The sequence below is a fragment of the Epinephelus fuscoguttatus genome, linkage group LG2 (genome assembly GCF_011397635.1).
Source record: "Epinephelus fuscoguttatus linkage group LG2, E.fuscoguttatus.final_Chr_v1".
NCBI lineage: Eukaryota > Metazoa > Chordata > Actinopteri > Perciformes > Serranidae > Epinephelus > Epinephelus fuscoguttatus.
This window is the reverse complement of record NC_064753.1, coordinates 43,523,991-43,545,756: the sequence shown is the minus strand read 5'-3', so window position 1 is coordinate 43,545,756 and position 21,766 is coordinate 43,523,991. Positions and strand designations below refer to the sequence as shown.

Genomic DNA, 21,766 nt, shown 5'->3' with positions numbered 1-21,766 from the left:
GTGTAGCCATATAAACCAAACACTGACACTCAAGACCACTCTCAGGCCTGTCTGTTGTGTGCAGCCTGCAGCCTTCAGGGTGTTTGACAGTAACATGTTTGTTTGTTCAGCATGATCACAAAGACAAACAACTGGTAAATCACATCCAAAGTTTTGAAATTTATCTAATGCTCTGCTTGACTACACAACAACAAACCTGCGATCCAGATGTGACGCTGAGGCCACTGTCAGCACTCATCTGTGATTTCTTCTCCTCTGCATCCGTCACTTGGGGGCGCTGCTGCTTCGCTCCGTCAGACCCTGCAGGACAGACCGTGACTATGAGCACGTTTTCATGAACAGGACCTCACTATCTTCTTGCCTTACCGAGAGTCGCCTCACTCAAAGCCACCACAGCACAGCAACACTGATGCTATGTCCATCTTAAGAGCCAAAGCCTCTGTGTAAACACTGCATTTCACTTGTGACACAGCAAAGCAAACAGGATAACACTACCTTACTCATGTTTGTGAAATGATTTGGAGATACAGAGCCTTCGGCTGCCTCTAGCTAAAAGAACAAGGTGACTATAACACATCTAATCTGAGGTAATAAAACTTTAAATTCATTAAAATGTTCCTTAAATTCCTATATACCACACTGGTGCTTAGCTGAGTAGTAACAGATGAAGGTTTTGAAGACAACACAGAGAAGTTACAAAGGGGCAAGCAGAGAGTGCCATAAAAAAATGGGGGTAAAAGTTACAAATGAAAACAAAACTGCAAGAGCGCGACATTACTTCTCAGTCAATGCTGCAAATGTGGCCCAAGTTACAACAGAAAACATCGAACAGACACAGGCAGTTAGGCATGCAGACAAACTGATGGACGGTTAAGGAGACATTTTCTGTTTCAAGTGTGATTCTTGTTATTCATCACCTCAGTAGACGCAGACATGGTGACAAAAAGATCCTGACACTTGTTTATTTTTCAATTGTTGTTTTTTTTGTGTGTGTGTGTGTGTGTGACACTTAACTTTTGCAAACTATTAAATAAAGTTAAAATGTGCCAACGACCATGGAAGAATATTGGCTGCAAACACACAATTTAGTCACTTGAAACTGGAAAAAAATTCAGTTATAAGTGCAGGACACGGCAGCAGGTATTCAGTTCTGCTCATCTTGAAGCATGAAGGAAAAAAAAACACTGGAAAACGAAATAACCAGTGACTGTAACATAAAATCCCATATTTTTTGTATGCCAAAGACGCTAAGAAATATATTCACATCAGTAAACATTAATAATTATACTTTAAATGTTGTATACAATTAAATAATGTGTCTGCCCAAACAGTAGGCAGTGAGAGAAAAAAAAAGTGTAATAAAAAATTCAGTACTACATTCCCATAAGTTCTGGCTTCTACAGTTCAGTATTCTGTATACCACCTCTGGAGCTACGTCTATTCGGTTCCAGGTCGTTACACATACTGAATTATCGTAGTCTAGCACATATTGTAGAAATACCTGCTGGACAAACTGTCAGGTGCAAGGGATAAAACATACTTAGATTCGCTGCCATCTGAAGCCATGATTAAACACAACATGAAATATTTTTTGGAACTACAACAAGGCTGTAATTTCTCACAGCACCTATCTGTGAGACATTCTGTGACCCTTGTTGTCATATAGCAAATACAGTGTATTTTCCTCTGGAGGATACCGACTCTACATCACATAAAAGATCCGATGTGCGGGAGGCACAAAGCTAGAACATCAGAGTAGGGCTAGGCGATTAATCGATTATAGTTAGGACTGCACCTCACTCCATTTGGCCGTTTGTCTTGTGTTGTAAGTCCAGTGCACCACGTACTTTTACAGCGCTGTGCTCAGTGTTGCCAACTTGAGCTTTCAGACCCTCTTCACTTAATTTCTAAGTGAGCAACTAGCAACAAATTTAGCGACTTATTCAGACCGTCAGGGGAAAAAAGAAAAATCAACTTTCAACTCTGTCGCGAAAGCCTATCAGCAGTGAGATCTGGTTGAGATTGTCTTAACATTACCAAAAATCATAAATGGAGGACAAGTTATTGTCACCATCTGTGGGCACCCAGAGCTCTATGACTCAGTGTTAGTACTGTGCAGACACGATCAAAAGAGGGGTCAGAGATGAGTGGGCGAATCTATAAGACTACAAAGTCCTGAAAATATGTTTTTGTGACTTGCATATGTTGAGTTGCTTCTTAGCAAAATGCTAAGTAATTTAAGTTGGTCTTTGATTGCGGAAAGTAAAGAGTGAAAGAAGTGAAGCGGGAATGCACTGCTCCGACACCACGAAAATACTGCACTGACTTCCTGTTACATTTAGAATTGATTTTAAGCTCCTCCTACTTGTATACAAAGCCCTACATGGGCCAGGACCGAGCTACATTGCTAACTCCCTTGTTAACTGTTTGCCTCCAAGAACACTGTGATCATCTGCTGCTGGTTTATTGGAGGTTCCCAGCAACAGCCAGAAGATCAGGGATGCAGCCTTTGTCAATTATGCTCCAAAGCTATGGAACACACTACCTATAGATATCAGGGAAGCTAACTCACTTAATACTTTTAAAAGAAAACTAAAACATACAGGTTCACTTGAGCCTTTAACTAGCTCTGACTTAGTTGTACTTTACTACGAACCAGCCATTCGATGTCGTCCCTTGTCAGAAAGGGGAAAAAAATCTGCACTTGCAAAATACTCCAAAAAACACTCAAGGCAAAAAATTGCTGCGTGTTTGGTGCAAAACAACATAAAATAACAAAAGCACTTTTTTCAAAAACATAGTTAAGAATCCACCTACATGCTACACTAGTTTTTTTAAAGTTTAATAAATGCCATAATTAAGCAGCCCTACATCAGAATATCTTAGAAAGTTAATTCTCAGCTGAAGTTACTCTGACCGACATCTCATATCGGGACATCAATCCAATCATGATCTTATAATCTCACGTCGAGACTCCTGTGCCTAAATATTAGTTTTCTTTATCCATTCTGACATCCTCATTAGGAGCACTTCCTTTTTATATATTCATGTGCAGAGACACTGGTGAGTTAGAGAAGGTGGAGAGAAGGGGGTGGAAAAAGGTCAACAGCTGAGCACCCCAATCTTTTTTCTTTTTTTTTGGTGTGTGAAAAGTCTCTTACTCTGTGGTTTTTCCATAGCTTTTTGCTTATCCTGGTGCTTGCTCCACAATTCTACCCAAGATGCATTGCAAGCAAGGAGAGAAAGACAGAGAGAGAGTCAGAGAGCTGGTTGAAAAGGCATGTATGGTGGATGAGCATTAAAATCAAAACAAAAACAAAATAAGCATTGAGAATCTGTCATTGTTCAATGGGGGTGTTTTGTAATGTCTGCATGTAGCTGCGCTTCAGTCGGGACAAATGCAAAAAAAAGAAGTATTTTGTTGTCAAGTTGGAGCCACAGTGTGAAACAGCTACTAAGGTAACATTACAACACACCCGGAGCTCCCGGCCCAAAGTCCTGGAGAGCCACACAGTGACGTCGGAATGAACTTGGGCTCTGACCACAGGCCGCACGTTTCATCGACTGCATTTGTCTGGCTCTCCAGAGCAAAGGTGAGAGACAGAGAGAGATGTGTGATTCGGAGAAGAGCGTGGGATGGGGTTGAGAGGCCGACTAGCCAGCAGGTGAAATGGAGCAGTTGCAGAAGCCGGGATGCAAGTCTCACAGCATACTGTAGAATTGAAGGTGCAACTTCTAACAGGAAGAGAAGGGGTGCGGGCAGGATAGGTGTCAGGGTGGTCGACTGAAGGCGTCCCCCGTATACAGACCCAGAATCATTCTCAGAAAATTAAAGAGATTATTAAGGATTTCTAAGTCAGTTGCTTCTTTGTGCGACCAATAGAAAATTTGTCTCTGTACTGGGACTGTTTACTGGGGAGTGTTGCTTCCACCCTCCATGCTGAGAGCAAAGGGAGCTGCCATTTTCTACAGCACGCCTCGCAGAAAAACCTGCAGTAAAGGCACAGACGAGCACCAATTTTGACTATCGATGCGCATACCTCTGGTTTCCCTCGTCCGCTACTGCAGATTTAGGTTTCGGAAGACCAAAAGAAAGACATGCATTCAAGGTGCTAAGAGGCTGACAAACAGAAGTCCAGAGGGGAGGCAAACAGGGGCACAAATGTTCAAGGGAGGGGAGACAAACACACGCAGTCCAGGCTGGCACACAGGGAAATATTCCAGACACTTTTTAAAAGTATCCTAACCAGGGCCAAATTCTGAATTAGATTTAAATATTTTCTCATTTTAAAAATCAAAACCAGACCCAAGGTTATAAGATTACAAGAGTCACTTTTCAGGTCAAAGTGTGTGGAATATCACCTGCAAGATTCTGTCAGGGACAAGTGAAGGAGTCTCTCTTTGAAACGGTTGGAGGAGGAGGGGGAGGGGGACTGTTATTAAGGTTGATGAGCTTGTAGGGGACGGGGGGAGGGGGAGGAGATCTCACAGTGCACATGCAACCGGGGCCGGAGTGGTGTACACACCAATCGAGGCAATAAAGTTCTCCTCGTTCAGACTCCGGGTATCAAAATGGCGGGCTCCTTTGCCCGTTGGGTGGTGCGGCAGCTGCAGGTGGGGAACGTTCAGAAGGCCCTGAGGCCTGGTCGTCTCCATACGACCAGAAGGACTCTCTTTACTCCCCGGGCTGCCGGCACTGTCTGTGGGGCTTCGCTTGCGTTTTTCTGGGTCTACCAAGTTACCAAAATGAAGGGGCAAAGACAGAGTGCATCAACATGACAGAAAAAGAAAATATGCCGAGGTTTAAGCTGGGAGAGGATTAACAGTATTAGACAAAGAAGGAAAACATTAGATCAGACTTTACAGTTACAGTTAATGTTTAGCGTGCAGCCTAAAGCTCAAGATCAACACAGTGCAGAGACATGGACAGGTGTTAGTAGCACAGGCCTGCTGCTGCTGTTAAGCACAAAACATCTGACACACTTTTAATGATCTACTCTGTATTAATCACACAATCCAGCATGAAATGTGTGCATTCCTGTGCTGACCTGTGTACTGGACGTACCTTTGGTTTGATAATGTGTGCGCGCTATTTCCAATAAGCTGAAGACGCTGGCCATTCCCCCCAGGCCTGCGTTAGTGTACGAGTGCTCCAGACTGGAGACGGTGCACTTCAAAATGTCCAGCATGCCTTTGTACACCTTTCTGCTCACCTCCTGGAAACAACACACAGAAACAGGACAACAGGAACAATTTGTTAAGTAGGGCCATGTGAAGAAAGCTGACTTGACATTTTCTTGAATTTAGTTTTAAGTCGAAGTCGAAGTGCATGTGAGGTCACTTGACTGTGACCAACTTAGTGTTGTTAATGTTTAGGGTATCAAGTAATGCCTACTATACAGTAGAAGACTTTGAAAAGATTCTGAGACCCTCTTACGTCAAAAGACAATGTGAGTTTTTAGTCACACACAATAAGACTTTACAAAAACTGGGGATCTCGCAGGGTCACGATTTGCAAGACTACTGCCGGACTCCTGAGGTTTTTTCTCATCCCACTCTTGGAAAAAAAATATTCCGCAAAATATGACATTTTAACAATTCTGTTGATTGCAACCTTGATTAAATTAAATCAAATTTGCCTTATAAAAAACACTAAAGAATCATTTTCAAATGAGCCACTGCCAATAAAGACTAAAAATAAATAAAAAAAGTAATTACAGCAGTCGTCCAAATGTTTCATTCATGTCTTTTATTCCTGGGCTTGTTGTTAATCATGTGTATTTCCTAGAACATCTGTTCACAGCGTGGAGGGGAAAGAAAAGCATCTCACCACATCACGTATGATCTCCTGTCTGGCATCTTCCTCCGACTGGACAGCTCTGTTCAGCTTACTCAACACGAACACACGAAGCTGCTCGTTCTCCAAAAGGCGGCGCACTTTCTTCATGTTGAGCCAGCCGACTCCCTGACCATCCAGAACACTCTGCACCACCTCCTTCAAGAACTGCTGGTTCTCACTGAATCAGAATGAACACAGTGTCAGTCACGTTAAACAGATACAGCATTAAAACAATAAATACATGTTATGACAATGTGCTCTGGTCTTTGTAAGGATTCGTTACCTGGTGTTGTTGACTCGACCCTGAGGAGAGGGTGACTCTCTCTTCACTGTTGGACTGTGCTTGATTACGGAAGACTTCTGGTCCACAAGTGCTCGAGGTGCACGTGCACCTGGAACAAGAACCAAAACAGTGAGGTGTCTGAAAGCCACAGAGCAACATCACCAAAATAACAAAACTAACACTGCAAACTACTGGGTCACTACACAGAAGAGCACTCAGTAGAAGTGGACTGGACACACACAAATGCACCAGGAACTGTAAACCAGGTCAGGAAACATCTTTAGAACTAGTCTCTTTATTTTAAAGCTACTACATCAAATGGAAAAGAGCCATTTGCATCACTCTGTGACACCTGGAATCTACTGAAGGTTATCTACTGCTGAACAGACACATTACTGGGGCTATTAGAGTCTATTATTACAACAAGGGAGGTGAAGGGCAAATCAAACAAGGGACATGACACGCACGCGCACACACACACACACACACACACACAGGAGTCCAAATGGTGCTCTTGGTGGTGGCATCACACATTAGCAGCATATTGATGTGACGTCAGACGGAGGATAGTGAGTACAGCAACTACATCAGTGATATCATGCATGAAAGAAAATAAAGAGGTGAGTGGATGGAGAGGAAAATGAGCTACACTACATCGTCACTATGTGAGTTATTTAACTAAGGCTGCTGCGGTGCTCTGGGATGCCCAGCACCTGCGAGTGAACCACTTATCGGGGTTGGGTCAATCATTTTAGCTTTATATTACAATAAAATCATTACAGAGGCTCAAAACATTTAGGCAAGTCCATTTATTTTCTCACTCAATTGACTCAAACGAATACATATGAGACTTGAGTCTGAACCACTGCAACATTTAATGAAGCTGCTCGTTAACAAGTGTCATATCTTGGTGCAGAAGTGTGTGTTTTTATGCCTTAGAGACGCTGTGGATTTCTCACAATGCTATTAATAATCTCAAAGATGTTCCAGGATAAGTTAAACTCCCCTGATGTGAATTTTTTCCCTCATATTTAAAGCTGGGCAGACAGTGTGTGTTTTTGTCAACTGTGTACTTGTGTTTTCTCACGCTGCATGTTTTAATCAGTGTTTCTGCGGGGCTAGAACCTGCAACTTCTTTGACCAGGGTCGCAACTCTTTAGTTGATAGATTTCAAAGACTTTTAAGCTCTTTCAGTGACAAATTACTTCAACATGAAAGGGTAACTTTGGTATTTTTTCAACCTGGACTCTGTTTTCCCACATGTTTGTGTCTGAGTGACAAATTGGAACAACAATTTTGTTGTGGCAACAGGCTGCAATGTAATCAGTTGGGGCAATTGCGCACCCTAAATGTATGTCCACTAAAAGAGCTTGTTTTTGTCACGGACAGACTCAGATTATTCTTAAGTGTGTGGGAAAAGATCCTAATAGAGACATACCTAGCGCTAGCTAGCGAGTTCTGTTGGTTTGTTTTAGACAATGGAGGAAGATGATGCGAGTGGTGCATTCAGAAATACTCATTCAGAATGTTGGAGCGCAATCTGGCACAAACTGGACCATTTGTAAATTTACAGTGCTGTCTGAATGTACCGTTCGGTTATCCAGAGCTCTGCACTCTCAGAGAGTCAGAGTGCACTCTAGTCACTCTGTCTTTGAAGACGGAACAGCAAGTACACACTGACCAATGGAAACAGACTGGCCGACCCGTATGCTCTCACTCAGTGGATGGATGATGTCACAGGAAGCTTTGTGGTTGACAATTATGCCAATCTTACAAATGAGGACGGCACTTGAACAGTTTCCTCCAGTTTGTTTTGCAATCAAAGCTAACGTTGCGCTAAAAAGTTAGCATTACAGAGAAATCCAATATTCCTCCTAATACCTCCCCAGTTTCTGATGAGGTGGACATGATAACCCTTAATACACATAATGTTATTCATCTCTACAACAGGAAATACTTTTCCCCTAACCTGATATGAAGTGTGCGCTGCACATGTGAGCATTTTTGATGATAGCCTGTTTTGCCTCAAGCTAATAAAATGAGGTCATTGTGACATCTGCCTTAAAAGGTCTATACTCGACCAATGTAAAAGACTGTTGTTGCAATTAGTCACTTGGGCACAAAAACATGAGAAAATATGGTCCAGGTTGAAAACTACTGAAGTTACCCTTTAAGGATCAATAATTCACATAAACACTCATATATATATATATACATACACCAGTCTAAAAACATCTAGAAAGTGCAGTCTGTTTAAAGCTTATGACAATCTGCCAAGAATACCTTGCTGAGCGGGCTCTTGGCAAGTTACTACTATAGTAAGCTATATTTCATATACAGTACTGTATTATTGTGTATTTTGATTATACACAGTATAGTAGTCTAACTTATTTTCTACAGTAATCTGAAAAGCATTTAAATCAGCTGTGGTGTATTTTAAAATAGTCAATAAAATTCAGTAAATAGCGAAGCTGTCCAATTCATTACTGTATATTTATGAAAAGAAAGAGGGTATTCTGCAAATAAAGAGAACAAATGGTTATAATAATCATCCACTTTTCTTGATCAGTTTGACCAGAACAGAAGTGATTACTATAAGCAGTTTCCACCGTATACAAAAACATAATGTCACAATTTCTTAAAAATTGTTTGTTTTTTAACATGACATTAACATCTAAATACACTGCAAAACGTTGAGAGCTAAACAGCCAACAAAATTTCATACTCAGAGATTCCGGTCGGCTAAATCAAAGCACTTCCAAGTACTTTCCAGACCTGTGGTAACTCCTCCTCCATTATACGGATCAACTGACTGACCCCAGCGTAAAAAACGAAACCCCTCGGGTCAGTGTGGCACATTGACAACTCCAATAAATGTTGACAAAAAGACAGAAGAACAGCTACTTTGTGCAAGTCCACTATGACCAGAAAATAAGGTAAAATTCACATTAGCCGCAATTTCATATGTGAATGCATCCATTCATGCGCGCGCACACACACACACACACACACACACACACACAGAAACACTTGTCACTAATATAATAATGCCTCACTGCAACTGTTTTCTGAGTTATGAAAGGGGACGTGACAAAATAGCGTGTGTGTCTTTCTATAAAGTTTGGTCACGTTCACTCTTAGCTAAAGGAAAATAGAGAATGTTGTAATCATTTTTCAGGACATTTTACTTTAATTTTTCATGACTTTTGACTCATGACTGGAGAATTGTTTAACTGTTTTCCAGGTTTTCAAGGATGTGTGGGAACCCTGAGACAATATGGTGACTGTTGTGCAGTGAAGTTCAGTTTCAGATCACAGATATATATCACACACTACAAAAAACACTGCATCAGTAATATCAAAACAAGCTCACTACAGTTAGTAAAGGCTCAGCAGCCATGCGGTAAATCAGGCCATGTAACTGCTCAAACTGCAAGACAGCCAACCCAAATCTTAGACATGCCGGGAATCCAACCACTCGTCTGACAACTCATTACATAGACAGATTTATCTGACAAGATCTAAAACAGGCTGATTACGATGACAGGCTCCATATAAGATCTTTCAAATTATCGAGGATTAAAATAAACAGAAAAGTCTTCGGGCTTATTTCCATTATTCCCATCGTGGTCCTCGATCATTAAAGTAATTAATCAAGCACTGTGAGCTCCCCTCAGACTGCATGTCAAACATCCGTATAGTGACTGCCCAAGACCCTTTGCACCTGTTGATACAGTTTATTGGTTCAATGATAAAATAAATCCTAACCTGATCAAACTCAATCTCAGAACCCATGAGCTGTCGCTCTGACAACAATAAGTCTTTGGGGGCAATGGCCAATATTTGGAGTTCTGGTGTAGCCAGCCAATATGGGGCCCATGACTTCCTCTTTTGTGTGCCTGTCATTTTGTATATGAATGCAGATTAATAATAAAAAAAAAAAAAATTGTATGAAGCTAAAACGTCATCAGATGGCAGCTGATGCCACTGCTTTCCGCCTCTTCATATAGCCTGTCTTCCAGCCACTCTGACAGAATTCAACGTTTGGAACGCAGCAGCGTGTACCGCATGTCATATGATGAAAAACAACCAGTCACAGCCAACAGATATCTTTCCCTGATTCTGTCGATATCAGTCTGTGATAAATACGGGAAAGTTGATAATTTTGGTGCAGAGCTGCCAGAGCTTTACATCTGTGCCACGGACAATAGCTAGAAGATCAGCTCTGCACTCAGGATTTCAGGTAAGTGCTTGTTAAGGTTGCTTAGCAACTTCAGACGCAACCTGCCGCCACGCTCTTAAAAGCTGGCTCAAAAAAGGCACAAGAGTAGCGCCCAGCACCTGACCTCGCATTTTCCAGGCCTTAGTTTCCAGGCTCAGCATGCGTACAGCCCCAAAGTGGAAAGCAGAACTATTTCAACAGCAAAATCTTGTCCAGTTGCCTGTAGATTCTATATACATATTCAGATACCTGTTAAGAGTCTCACAAGCCTGAAACTCATATGGTCAGGCCTAATGGGGTTTAGGTTCAGTCAAAGTTGAAAGAAACATGTAAAACAATACACAAAAGATGCGTTCTATCACCACAATATTCTTTCTGCAACCAAAGATCATACGCAAATGCAGCATGTTTAAGAGCTGTTTAAATCCTACCAAACTTTGTCAGGTGGCTGAAAATTACAGGTTGTCTGAGCACAGAAATCTGCAGCTCTCCTACCCTACACTGTGATAGGTGCGTGTAGGGAGTACGTCCTGACCTTCACACCACAAATACAAAGACACATCTGACTGTAAGATGAACTCACAATTTCTCCATTTTGTGACTTGCAGACTTTGTTTCTGAGGCATGAAAGGACGAGGGAGGAGCACCCTCCTACAAGCAGAGGACAGAAAGCTTTTCTGATCTGACATCTGTCATTACAGCCTGGTGCACTGTCAGTTTTATGTGACAGCAGGGATCTATTGTGTATTATTGTTGCTGCAGTGTCATGGAGACAAGAAATGAGATTTTACTCCCAATACCAAATACTCTGATTGCACAAGCAGAATTTTTGCAGAATGTCTTTGTCTGAAAACCAATAAAGCAAAACAGTTTGAGAGTAAATCATAAAGGTATTGCAACAGAAGCAGCACTTGAAACCCGAAGGCTCTTTATGAGAATGATAAACATTACTGCAGGAAGAAGGTTATGGATTTTGTCCACCATGAATCTGACCTGATATATCTCAGGACAAATGAAAAAGTTTGTTGGGAATAAACAGTTGCAGCACTGGAGTCTCTGGCTGAAGCCTTTCATCAATATTTACGTGAGCAGCCTGCAGCTTTTAACCGTGGCTCTTTACGGAGGATGGAAGAGCCCAGAGGTATATTAATGGAGGACACTTTGAGGCTGCAGCTCTTTTAAATGATCCTTGACCTCAGGGGTCAAAAGATTTGTCCACCAGAGTAGCAAGGGAGAGATGGTAGTGAAGCCGATCTGAATCCCAGGTCTAGGCCACTCACATGCAAACGCACATACAGGTCAGCTTGCAAACAAAGTTAAAGCCTTAACTAGGGGTGTTTCTTTTCTGTGCAAATAATTTGCAAGTCAATGTTTTTTAAACTGTTGTTTTTGTCATAAGTACTTTCACACACAAAATGCGAATATTACGCAGCGAGAAAGCAACATCATTTATTTATTTTTCAACAACGTTAATTTTTCTGAGCTTTTGCAACACACAAAATGCATCAACCAATCAAGCCGTGCAGAACAAACATCACGCTGCACTGTCACAATAATGGCAGACCTGTTGGTTGTTTGTGTTTCTTGGCGCCCTGTATAATACGACAGAGAACACAAAAATTATAAAGACCATGAACTCAAGGACAATATGTGGAGTAGCATCAACGAACAACACAAAAGCTCTGTAGTTCCAACAAAGACCGCAATTTTTATTATTCCTTTCAGTCTTGACAAAGGTAGTGCATACCTGATCCACCAAGCTCCACCATGCAGCTCACTACCGCCAAGCTTATCAGTTCCTTTTATTGATGCTGACATATCTCTCTGACAGTTGCCCACTGCCAAACAATAAAGTCAAACTGATCTACGTTGCTGGAAACTTGCAACAAGAAGGAGTCATGGCAGAGAGGAAGAAACGAGCCAAAGCGTCGCTTCATTTCATAAAGAAAGATGACAACAGTGCCGTTTGTAATGTCTGTAAAATGATCATTTCTAGTAAAGGTGGAAACACCAGCAATACACTAAAACATCATGGGCTTAAAATCAGGGAAAGCCATGTATGTCACAGTCTACACAAGAGTGCGACTGCTTTCAAACCGAGCAGCAAGTACATTACCGAGAGTAAAGATTCTCTGTATTAACATTAGCACCATGCAGACAGACTTAGCACATTTTTTTCTTTGACTTAGAAAACCTAGATGAAAATGAATGCTGTACAAATATTTTCTCATTAATCCATTTAAGATGTTGACAGACTTGCTACAGCTAGCTTAAATCACCCATTAGCTCCCCCTCTCGTGCCTGGTGCACAGGGAGGGAAAATGAGCGAAGAAAGGTTCTAGGCCTACTGCTCTTACACACAGGAAATTAATCAGAAACTAATAAGAGAATCGACAAAGACATTAGAGCAATACACATAAACAATAATGGCACTGATATCTATCAAATTGTATTAATTCCCATCCCAAAAGGAAACTCAAATTCACTTAGAGAGAATCTATTCAAACCTTTCAGTGTTGCAAATGTCGCAAGTTCGCATCGCTGCCGATGTCAATAGTTTGGATGTAAATGTTAGATGTACCCTAATGTAAATTAGGGTTCTCAATCTTAACCCAAGCCTGACGGGTCCTGGGTTAGGTTAGACCGTAGAGTTTGGTTCAGGCTTCAACTCACACAGGTCAGTTAGGTTCAAGTTGTATTTTTTTGACCCACTGACAATTCTAATGCAAAGGCCTTTAGATCACCAGCATACAAAGTATCACTCTCTTATCAGTGTTAGCTGATTTTAGGCCTGATTTCATCTGGCCAGGTTGAAAATTATAAATAAATCCATCCGACCATCATTCACAGTCATTGTCACAAAGGTGACTGATGATAACATACGGAAGAACTATCACTTGCCATTAATTATCTGGGGGGATTTGAACATTGCAACACATGTGCCATTCAGGATTTTTGACCCCATTCCAAGCGCATGTATAACATTTCCCTTGCCTGCATCACCAAATATCCATTTGGATGGTCCATCCATTCTAAAGGTCTCTTCTGAACCAACACCTACACATTTCTGTAAATGAGTATAATCACCCCTGCCCTTATTCTGTGGAGCAGACACAAGTGAAAACTGTTTGGTCAGCTTGATGGATAGGACAACATTTACACTGAAACACAAACCTAATTGGAAACCTGCACAAACTAACAAAGAATAACCCGAAAAGCCTTTATGGAGACAAACCTTGCTACAGGTACTTTTTTCTTTCTTTCTAGACTGACCTACTTTATGAATTGATTTCAAATTTTATGGTGGGATTGTCATAAATCATTATAAGACAAAGGCAGGGCTGCAGATGGCCCGATGTAGAAGAAAAACTGGTGTGCTGCCATCACAGACGAGGACTAAATGACTAGTTCTGGTGATGTGTGCGTGTTTGTTTGGTCAGATGGGTTTCTGATATGCATAGTTACACAGCGACTAGTTTAGGATGCTACATTGGACGATTCAGCTCACGGTTGTAAAACTTTTGAAAGGAGATATTTCATATTTAGTGCCTGTGTTAATGGTCCTGTGTTTCAGAGCATCATTAATGGTCTGCTTTTTATTTATTGATTGACTGCATTAATAGCCTGGTTTTAAGTTGAGTAACCAAACAGGCTCCTGAGCTCCACTTATGTCCTCTTGGCATATGTGTCCGTCTGTTGATGTTACTATTGCTGTTATTGTTGCATTTTGTATGTCATTGTTGTCTGGTGCGAGCCTTCTGACAAGTTCCCCCTCTATGGATTAATAAAGTTATCTATCTATCTAACAATAGGAAGTAAAAAAAACTCCCTGAATACGACCACTTTCAGCCCAGTCACAAGCGGAAAATTTTGGCATTGTGCATTTCTGCAAACCGCACGTATGTTGCATTTGCACCTTTCATACGTATCATATCAACTTTTTTAAAGTGACCTAATACATGACCTGATTTTGGACAGTGGATGGCATGACATCTACACAAGATGGCTGCCAAGCTGCAGACCACTGTTTGAGACCAACACTCAACAGAACCGGTTGGTTTTTGTTGTGCTGTGTTTCAGCAGCTTTTTAGGCTCCAAACCTAAATGTTTCGTAGCAACCTGTCACTCTAGTTCCAGCAACTTTTTAGGCTCCAAACCTAAATGTTTTGTAGCAACCTGTCACTTTGTTTCCAGCAGCTTTTTAGGCTCCAAACCTAAATGTTTTGTAGCAACCTGTCACTTTGTTTCCAGCAGCTTTTTAGGCTCCAAACCTGAATGTTTTGTAGAAACCTGTCACTTTGTTTCCAGCAGCTTTTTAGGCTCCAAACCTGAATGTTTTGTAGCACCTGTCACTTTGTTTCCTGCAGCTTTTTAGGCTCCAAACCTAAATGTTTTGTAGCAAACTCTTGCTTTGTTTCCAGCAACTTCTTAGGCACGATAACCGGTTGTTTATTACTGAACTATTGCTGCTTTTCCTGCTAGGATAGTGGCAAAAGAAAGTCAGCGTTTTTTACCGAGACATCACTGCTATTATTGCCGGGGCTGTGCCCCCCAGACCGGACAAAACGTAACCTTTTCCTTACCATAATCAAGTTGTTTTTGTGCCTAAAACTAACCACATTAAATGTTAAGTTTTAACACATCTGCTACACAAAATAAATGTTAAGTATCCAAGGTTTGCAGAAACGTACAATGCCAACTTGGGTTGCCACTTTTTAAATGAGGGGATATTTCTTTTTAATGTTTCACAAAAGAGAAATAATACTGAAAACTGAAAATGCGTAATTTACTTGAAGAACACTGCTCAATCTATATTTATCTTTTATCATACTTGCTTCTGATTAACAAATTCTGTTTCAGTGCTGTTGTAGTTATACCAACAACTACCCAAAACCTCTTACGATTGTTAAGACAAACGGTGATAGCCTCAGAAACCCCAACCTGACTACAACTAGGAAACACACAAAATGCTCTGCAACATGGTGCCTTATCTATGATGCCTCAATAAATAACTGTAATGTTGGCACACTGCAGAATCTTCACTTATCTGCCAGGCTGTAGTTTTCATGGTGCAAGAAAACCGGTATCTTGCTGGGTATAAAGCTATATTTAGTTCACTGATAATAAAAAGAGATTTTCACCAGCTGGGTTTAAAATTTGCACAATTTTACTCTAGTCACTGCTCATTGTGTACAGCACAATTACTGCATGATTGGGCCCAACCCCATTTGTACTCTCTGGAAACATAAGGGACAAGAAAACAATGAGAAACAATGGATGCTGGTAGATAAGCTTAGTCTGTTCTGCTCTGTATTTCCAACATCCTGTTCTGTGTCTTTTGCTCTATGTGCTTCCCTGTGGTTATATACTGAATAATGTATTGTATCACTTTTTCCTGTGATTACTTATGTTAGATTATGGTTTTGTTTTTTCCCCCATAAGTCCTTTGAAACTTGCTTGTGATAAGGCCAGTTCAATAAATAAAGTGAAACATACTGTGGAGTGAAATAACAGTTAGTCTGAGGAAGGGGAACAGTCACTATGAATGGCAGTGTGGTAAGACAACACACTCAATGCTCCACTGGATCTTTGATGACACATACGGTGACTGAAATGAGGATAGACAGTGGAGGATGCTGGGAGATGTAGTTGACTGGCTTGGAGAAGCATGCAGCTCACTCAATAAAAAGGGCAGAACCCACCTTCTCCGCTCCCCGGGCCGGCCTCTGTAATTATCTCCATTAGAGAATTTAGCCCAAATACTGCACACAAAACCCAGAATTAGTGCCGCGAAAAGGTGGACAGAGAGAGGGACACCGGCCCAGACACAACCAGTCTGAACATCAACCCATAACACAACAGACATGCACACTCAACATGGCGCCAAAACAAAGAAAATAAAGAGAAAAGGGCAGACAAAAAGAGAAAAAGACAATATGTACTGATGATGGTATCAACCCTGAAAGTGTTTGATAAGATGACTAATGCCATGTGTCTGGCAACACATTCAACATTTACAGTACCAAGTAGGAGCTGTGTGTAGCTCATACTTTGTTGTGTACACATCAGTGGCCTGAACCATGTGAATAATGAACAGTCCAGTAAAACAATGACAATGTAAATCTAAAGCAAGGGATGGAGTTGTTTCTTCTGAATTTGTGTATGATTTAAAGGGATAGTTCAGATTTTTGAACTGGGGTTGAATGAGGCACTTATCCATAGTCAACTGCAGTAGATGGCAATCAGCATGTACTCAGTTTGGAGAAGCAGACAGAAATACCACCACGGAAACTTAGCAATGCTCAGCAAAAATTAGTCACTTAATAAAAGGCCTACCTAAAAATATAATATCCGTCTATGTGAACATTTCTCAACCTTAGAAATTCCATATTCCCACACATAAGCACAACTGTGCCACGCAGGTTAGCTGCCTGTGTCAGAAAGTCAGACTTTCGCAGATTTATGAAGGAGACAACGAAACTAAAATTACAAAAAGCGATTATGACAACGAAATGCCAAGAGCACAAGCTTAGTGCGTAGTCTTGCAGGTGGGGTGTTGACGTCTGTATACAGCAGGGGTGTGCCATATAATTTCGTTCACGATAACCTGTATAATTCATATGAAAAATTAATATTGTTATATTTGTGATATTTTGACTCGTTGACATATTGACATTATACTGTTACCCACGGCAACAACAAGCAAGAGATATTATTACAGACTCGGCGGTGGTTCCAGAAAGAGGAGCAGCTTAAGTAGTGTGGAATAAACTGTGGCGCCCTGAATGTTTTATGAACAGCCCCGGACTTCTCAGACTCTTGTAGTGACTTACCGCTCAGAGGGAACTCATTCAGCGGCTCCTCTGGCAGCAGCACAGCGTCTCTCCCTCTCCCCTGCACACGTAAGTCAGTGTGGCCAAGTGATTTTGTCGGAAATATTGCTCACCCCTAACACTCACTTCAACTAGCCACAGCTGCTTTAAATTATTTGTTAAAACAGCATGGAAAAGCACAAGCATGCAGCATTTTAGAAATATTTAGAAAGGTGAAGTTTCATTTCAGTTGGATCGCGCAACAGCAATTTCTGACTAGAAAAAACTGACCTTCGGCATAATACAGTGCAAGGCACAGTTGTATTTGTGCGTCAGAATACAGACGTTCTACGGTTGAGAAAATGTAGTGCCAAAGGAAAAGAGCTGTCTGAAGGTAGGACGTTCTGAAAATAGCATCCACTTAGGCTGATATTGGTTTTTTTTTTAGGTGGGCCTTTTTTAAATTGGCTAGAATACATTTTGCTGCCAACCCCTGTCGACAGCACTATGTTGTTTAGCTTGTCATAGCATACTCACGTCTGCTTCTCCAAACTGGGAGCATGTCGACTGCCCTTCACTTCAGGTAATACACTGGTGATGGTTAAGTACCTCATACAGCCCCACTTCAAAACATCCAAACTATTCCTTTAAGGCAGGAATCTTACTTTGAGCAAAAAACACAAAACAAAAAAAACCCACCAAAAATAATCATGACGTACAGTAGAACACTACATTAGAAAACCTGAGATCGTCATAGTTTCGTCACTGTTTTTGTTAAACCAGTGAGTGACCTTTAAAAAAGGGAAGGAAACACTCAACAATAGGAGCCACCACACAAGCAAGCAAGGACAAAACTCATGAGTCGGGAGGCAGGTGGGAAAAAAATTCCATTCACTGACGACCAGTCTCTCTGTGAACATCATTCAAGGACATAAATGGAACTACACTGAAACATTAATTAGGTAAATGAAGTTTAAAAGGACTGAGCATCCTTCTTGTGGTAAGGATGTGCAGATGCCACGTCACTAACAGTCACAGAAGAATTCTTTCAATATGTGCGTCATAGCGCATCAAAAAGACTCCCACCAGTCACACAGAGCAGAATGCCAAGGAACGAAGGGGAAGGCATGGAGATACACGAAGGACATTAAAGGTGTCTCTTCTATCTTAGTAATATGCTGAAAAACAGGGTGTAAGATAGGTATAGGTCACTTCAAGGATCAAGAAATGCCTAGTCAGGGTGCTAAAGCAAGCTATCACACCAGACATAACATACCCGGGCTGTCGGGGTCATCTGAACGACAAAGACAAAACACATCATAATCAAAGGAACAGAACATTTTCTATGGCAGCTATTCCACATGGAGTGGAGCTATTGAGTTAGATTACCATGCTTCATCCGTTTTTTCTCTCAGTGAAAATCCAGCCTGAGCAGAGTTCATATTCGCCTCTTAAAACTTCAAAAATATCATAAATTAGCTGGTTTAATAACTCTGTTCCCAAGTGCAGTTTTAGTCCCTGGAGCGGTTAAGATTTTAATAAATAGCAGAATTTAAACATCAGCTGAGACTGCAGTAGGATTCATTTTAGGGTTGGGTACTGTTCATATGTGAGCTGACTCCAGCACCAGGACCTGGAGTTCGGCATCAGTATCCAACAGTACCTTTTATTGGGACTCTCACTGTTATAACAAAAACATAATTTCTGAACAAGCTGCAGGGATGACGTAACAGGCTAAAAGGCAATTCTGCTGCTCTCCTCTTTTTTAAAATCACACATAGAAGTAATCTTCTGTCTCTGTCTGTTTGTCTGCTCATGTGTGTGTGTGTGTGTGTGTGTGTGTGTGTGTGCGTGTGTGTGTGTCTGCCTGTCTAGCAGTAGTACTAGGTTATTTTTAAAATCATATGGAAAAGAAAATGGACCAGACGTCGAAACTATTGCGGCAGATCTGCACTGAAGCGATAGTTTTGGATGCTGGGAAGCTAACGGAGTGGCCGACGGAGTAGCCAATGGAGTGGCTGATTTCCCAGCCTTGGAGGTGTGTGCGTCTCTTGTCTGAAGTTGAACCCAATCAGTACGTTTAAATGCAGCTTGAGAAAATCGAATTATTGGCTTAGTCCGACTGAGACCAGACTTTTAAATGCATGTAAACAGTTTAATCCTCGACAAACACATCTAGATGATCTGACTGAAAATCCAACTATATCCGCTTAATCCGACTGGAGTCGAACTCAGCGTTCTGCACATGGACCACTTTTTCTTTCGCGGGCTTTCACCCAGAAGAAGGAGATGACGTGGCAGCAGCAGTGCAGTAACTCCCAGAAAAACAAACAAACAAACATCATGTTGAGAAGCAGAAGACGCATTTCTGGACGGACGAGGAAACTACATTCATGCCCCAACAGCTAAAGGAGCTAAACATTTTGAAGTGTATGGATGGTAGGAAAACACGAAATGCGGATTTATTTAAAAAAGTTTCTGAACAAGAACCAGAACTAGTTCAATACGCACTGTATTAAAAAGGACACAGTGCCGGCTATCGAGGTGGAGTCAGACATACTTGGTCAGAAATTCGATGACGAGAAGTCCGACTTGATTGATTAGCTGAGCTATGAGTTTAGCTCGACTACTGCGTAGTCTGAGTGGCTTTGTGAAGATCCTTTGCTGGTCTCGGAGCTTCATGGCTGACTACCAGGTTTTGTATGTCACTTCTGTCTCTTGTCTAAACTGGGCATACTCACCCAAACGCACTCTCAGACACCCAAATTTGGCACAGATGGATTTAACGTGAATTGGTACTGGGTAGTACTAGCACCAGTTCAATACCCAGCCCTAATTCTTTTGTTCTGTTTAGGTTTCCATGCTTGTGTAACTGCAGTTTAACTGATATCAACTTGAGTCCTTCTTAAAACCAAATATCCTGCAGTTGGTTTGATCGCTTGCTCTTTCTCCGCTTGCTTACAGAGGGAGACCTGCCTTGTCAGATTTATCTACTAGCAAACACTATTTGAGCGCATATTAGTACCAAAATCTGTAATAACTACTCCAAACATGCTTAACATGTTTTCTACACCACTACCTAATGGTGGTAGTAGTGGTATTAGAAGGGGTTAAAGAAAAGATTCATGGGACAAACTGCACATGAGAAAGAGTTGCTCATCTCTACAAACACGGCGACAACGAGTCTGTTTTTGAGTGGATTTTCCTGTTAAGAGAGAAAAACTTTGTCTGACACATCCTCAATATTCTCCTATAAAATAGTGCCATACCCATTTTGCAATCCAGCGGGAATAAGTCAGGCTATAAAAACAGATTTACAAACCTGCTTGCTCCATTTCCTCCTCAATATCAAAATTGAAATATTCTTTTACCCCCAAAAAATAATTTAGAAAACAAACAACAAAAGGTAGAAGAACAAACAGTAAATGAATTAAATAATACAAAAGGTAAAAAAAATACTGAATAAAAATACTTTCTGTTTAGACATATGTGTATGTGTGTTTTGTTTTTTTTAAATCTCCGACTAGTTAGGACTTTTTAATTCTTACAATTTTATAGTATATAAAATGGGAGGATTCAAATCATAGTATTTGAGTGTAATCTAAATAAACATGATAAAAAAGCATGAAAGAAAATCTCTCAATAAATATGTAGAGTAAATGACTGCAAATATGAAGCCAGTGATGAAAAGATAAATAAATGAGTGGATCAGAAAAACAAAAAAAGATAATGGCACTAAATCTTTTCTATCTATTATTCTTTATCTTTGTCTACTCTCCTTATTGTACTGGTGACTCCTAAACAAAACATTTTATAATCAAGTTTCTTATTATCCCTGAAATCTTCTGAACAACTGGGTCAGAAAATAAGAAGACAGAAACACTTGAACACATGTAACTGGTCACGTCAGCCATGTTGTCCTACCTTTTAGACTGGGGAAAGGCGTTTTCTCCCTCGCTGCCTTGTTGGGAAGGGCAAGGTTAGACAGGCTGAAACTGGTGCCGTGGTTCTTGTAGAGATTGCCTGTAGTGGGGGTGAAAACAGGAATAATATTTAAATAATCATGCAAAACCAAAAGGTATGATAATTAACATGATTCACCCTTAACAATTTTGGAGAAGCGCAGATATTTACTCTCATCACAACAGTGAGTGAACAGCATTTGTTAACAAGAGGCGACTGACCCAGCTGTAGGCAAAATAAACTGTTAAATTAACCACTTGTAAATATGTAAATGTTGATATCTACGATAAAAACAGACTCAAAATAAGTCGTCCTAACAGAAGACATCATGTAAAACAAAACCTACTATGTAACCCACCTCTTAAACCTGACGTAAATGATTTTTTAAGAAATTTTTTGGGCATTTTTTGCCTTTAATGGACAGGACAGGTAAGCGTGAAAGGGGGAGAGAGAGAAGGGGGGATGACATGCAGCAAAGGGCCACGGGCTGGATTCGAACCCCGGCCGCTGCGGCAACAGCCTTGTACATGGGGCGCCTGCTCTACCACTAAGCCACCAACGCCCCGACGTAAATGATTTTTAAGACTGAAAAAGCAGCATGCACATCCATTGATGATAAATAATGGGTGCTGGACAGAGAGATAAAT

General features: G+C 41.0%; 1 protein-coding gene across 22 annotated transcripts in view; it reads right to left on the bottom strand.

Annotated features, from left to right (window-relative positions):
- Nucleotides 1-21,766, bottom strand: part of madd (MAP-kinase activating death domain) — an 82,205-nt gene that overhangs the window by 28,264 nt on the left and 32,175 nt on the right. For 11 of the 22 annotated variants that reach the window (XM_049598510.1, XM_049598571.1, XM_049598502.1 and 8 more), the window contains 8 exons: nt 21,081-21,179; nt 16,047-16,106; nt 6,123-6,231; nt 5,831-6,017; nt 5,066-5,216; nt 4,527-4,730; nt 3,162-3,212; nt 197-300 (listed from right to left, as the gene is read on the bottom strand). In XM_049598510.1, coding sequence (XP_049454467.1) covers nt 197-300; nt 3,162-3,212; nt 4,527-4,730; nt 5,066-5,216; nt 5,831-6,017; nt 6,123-6,231; nt 16,047-16,106; nt 21,081-21,179 — 965 coding nt within the window. The remainder of the gene's footprint in view (nt 1-196; nt 301-3,161; nt 3,213-4,526; nt 4,731-5,065; nt 5,217-5,830; nt 6,018-6,122; nt 6,232-16,046; nt 16,107-21,080; nt 21,180-21,766) is intronic. The other 11 variants (XM_049598533.1, XM_049598562.1, XM_049598648.1 and 8 more) reach the window with 4 other exon arrangements.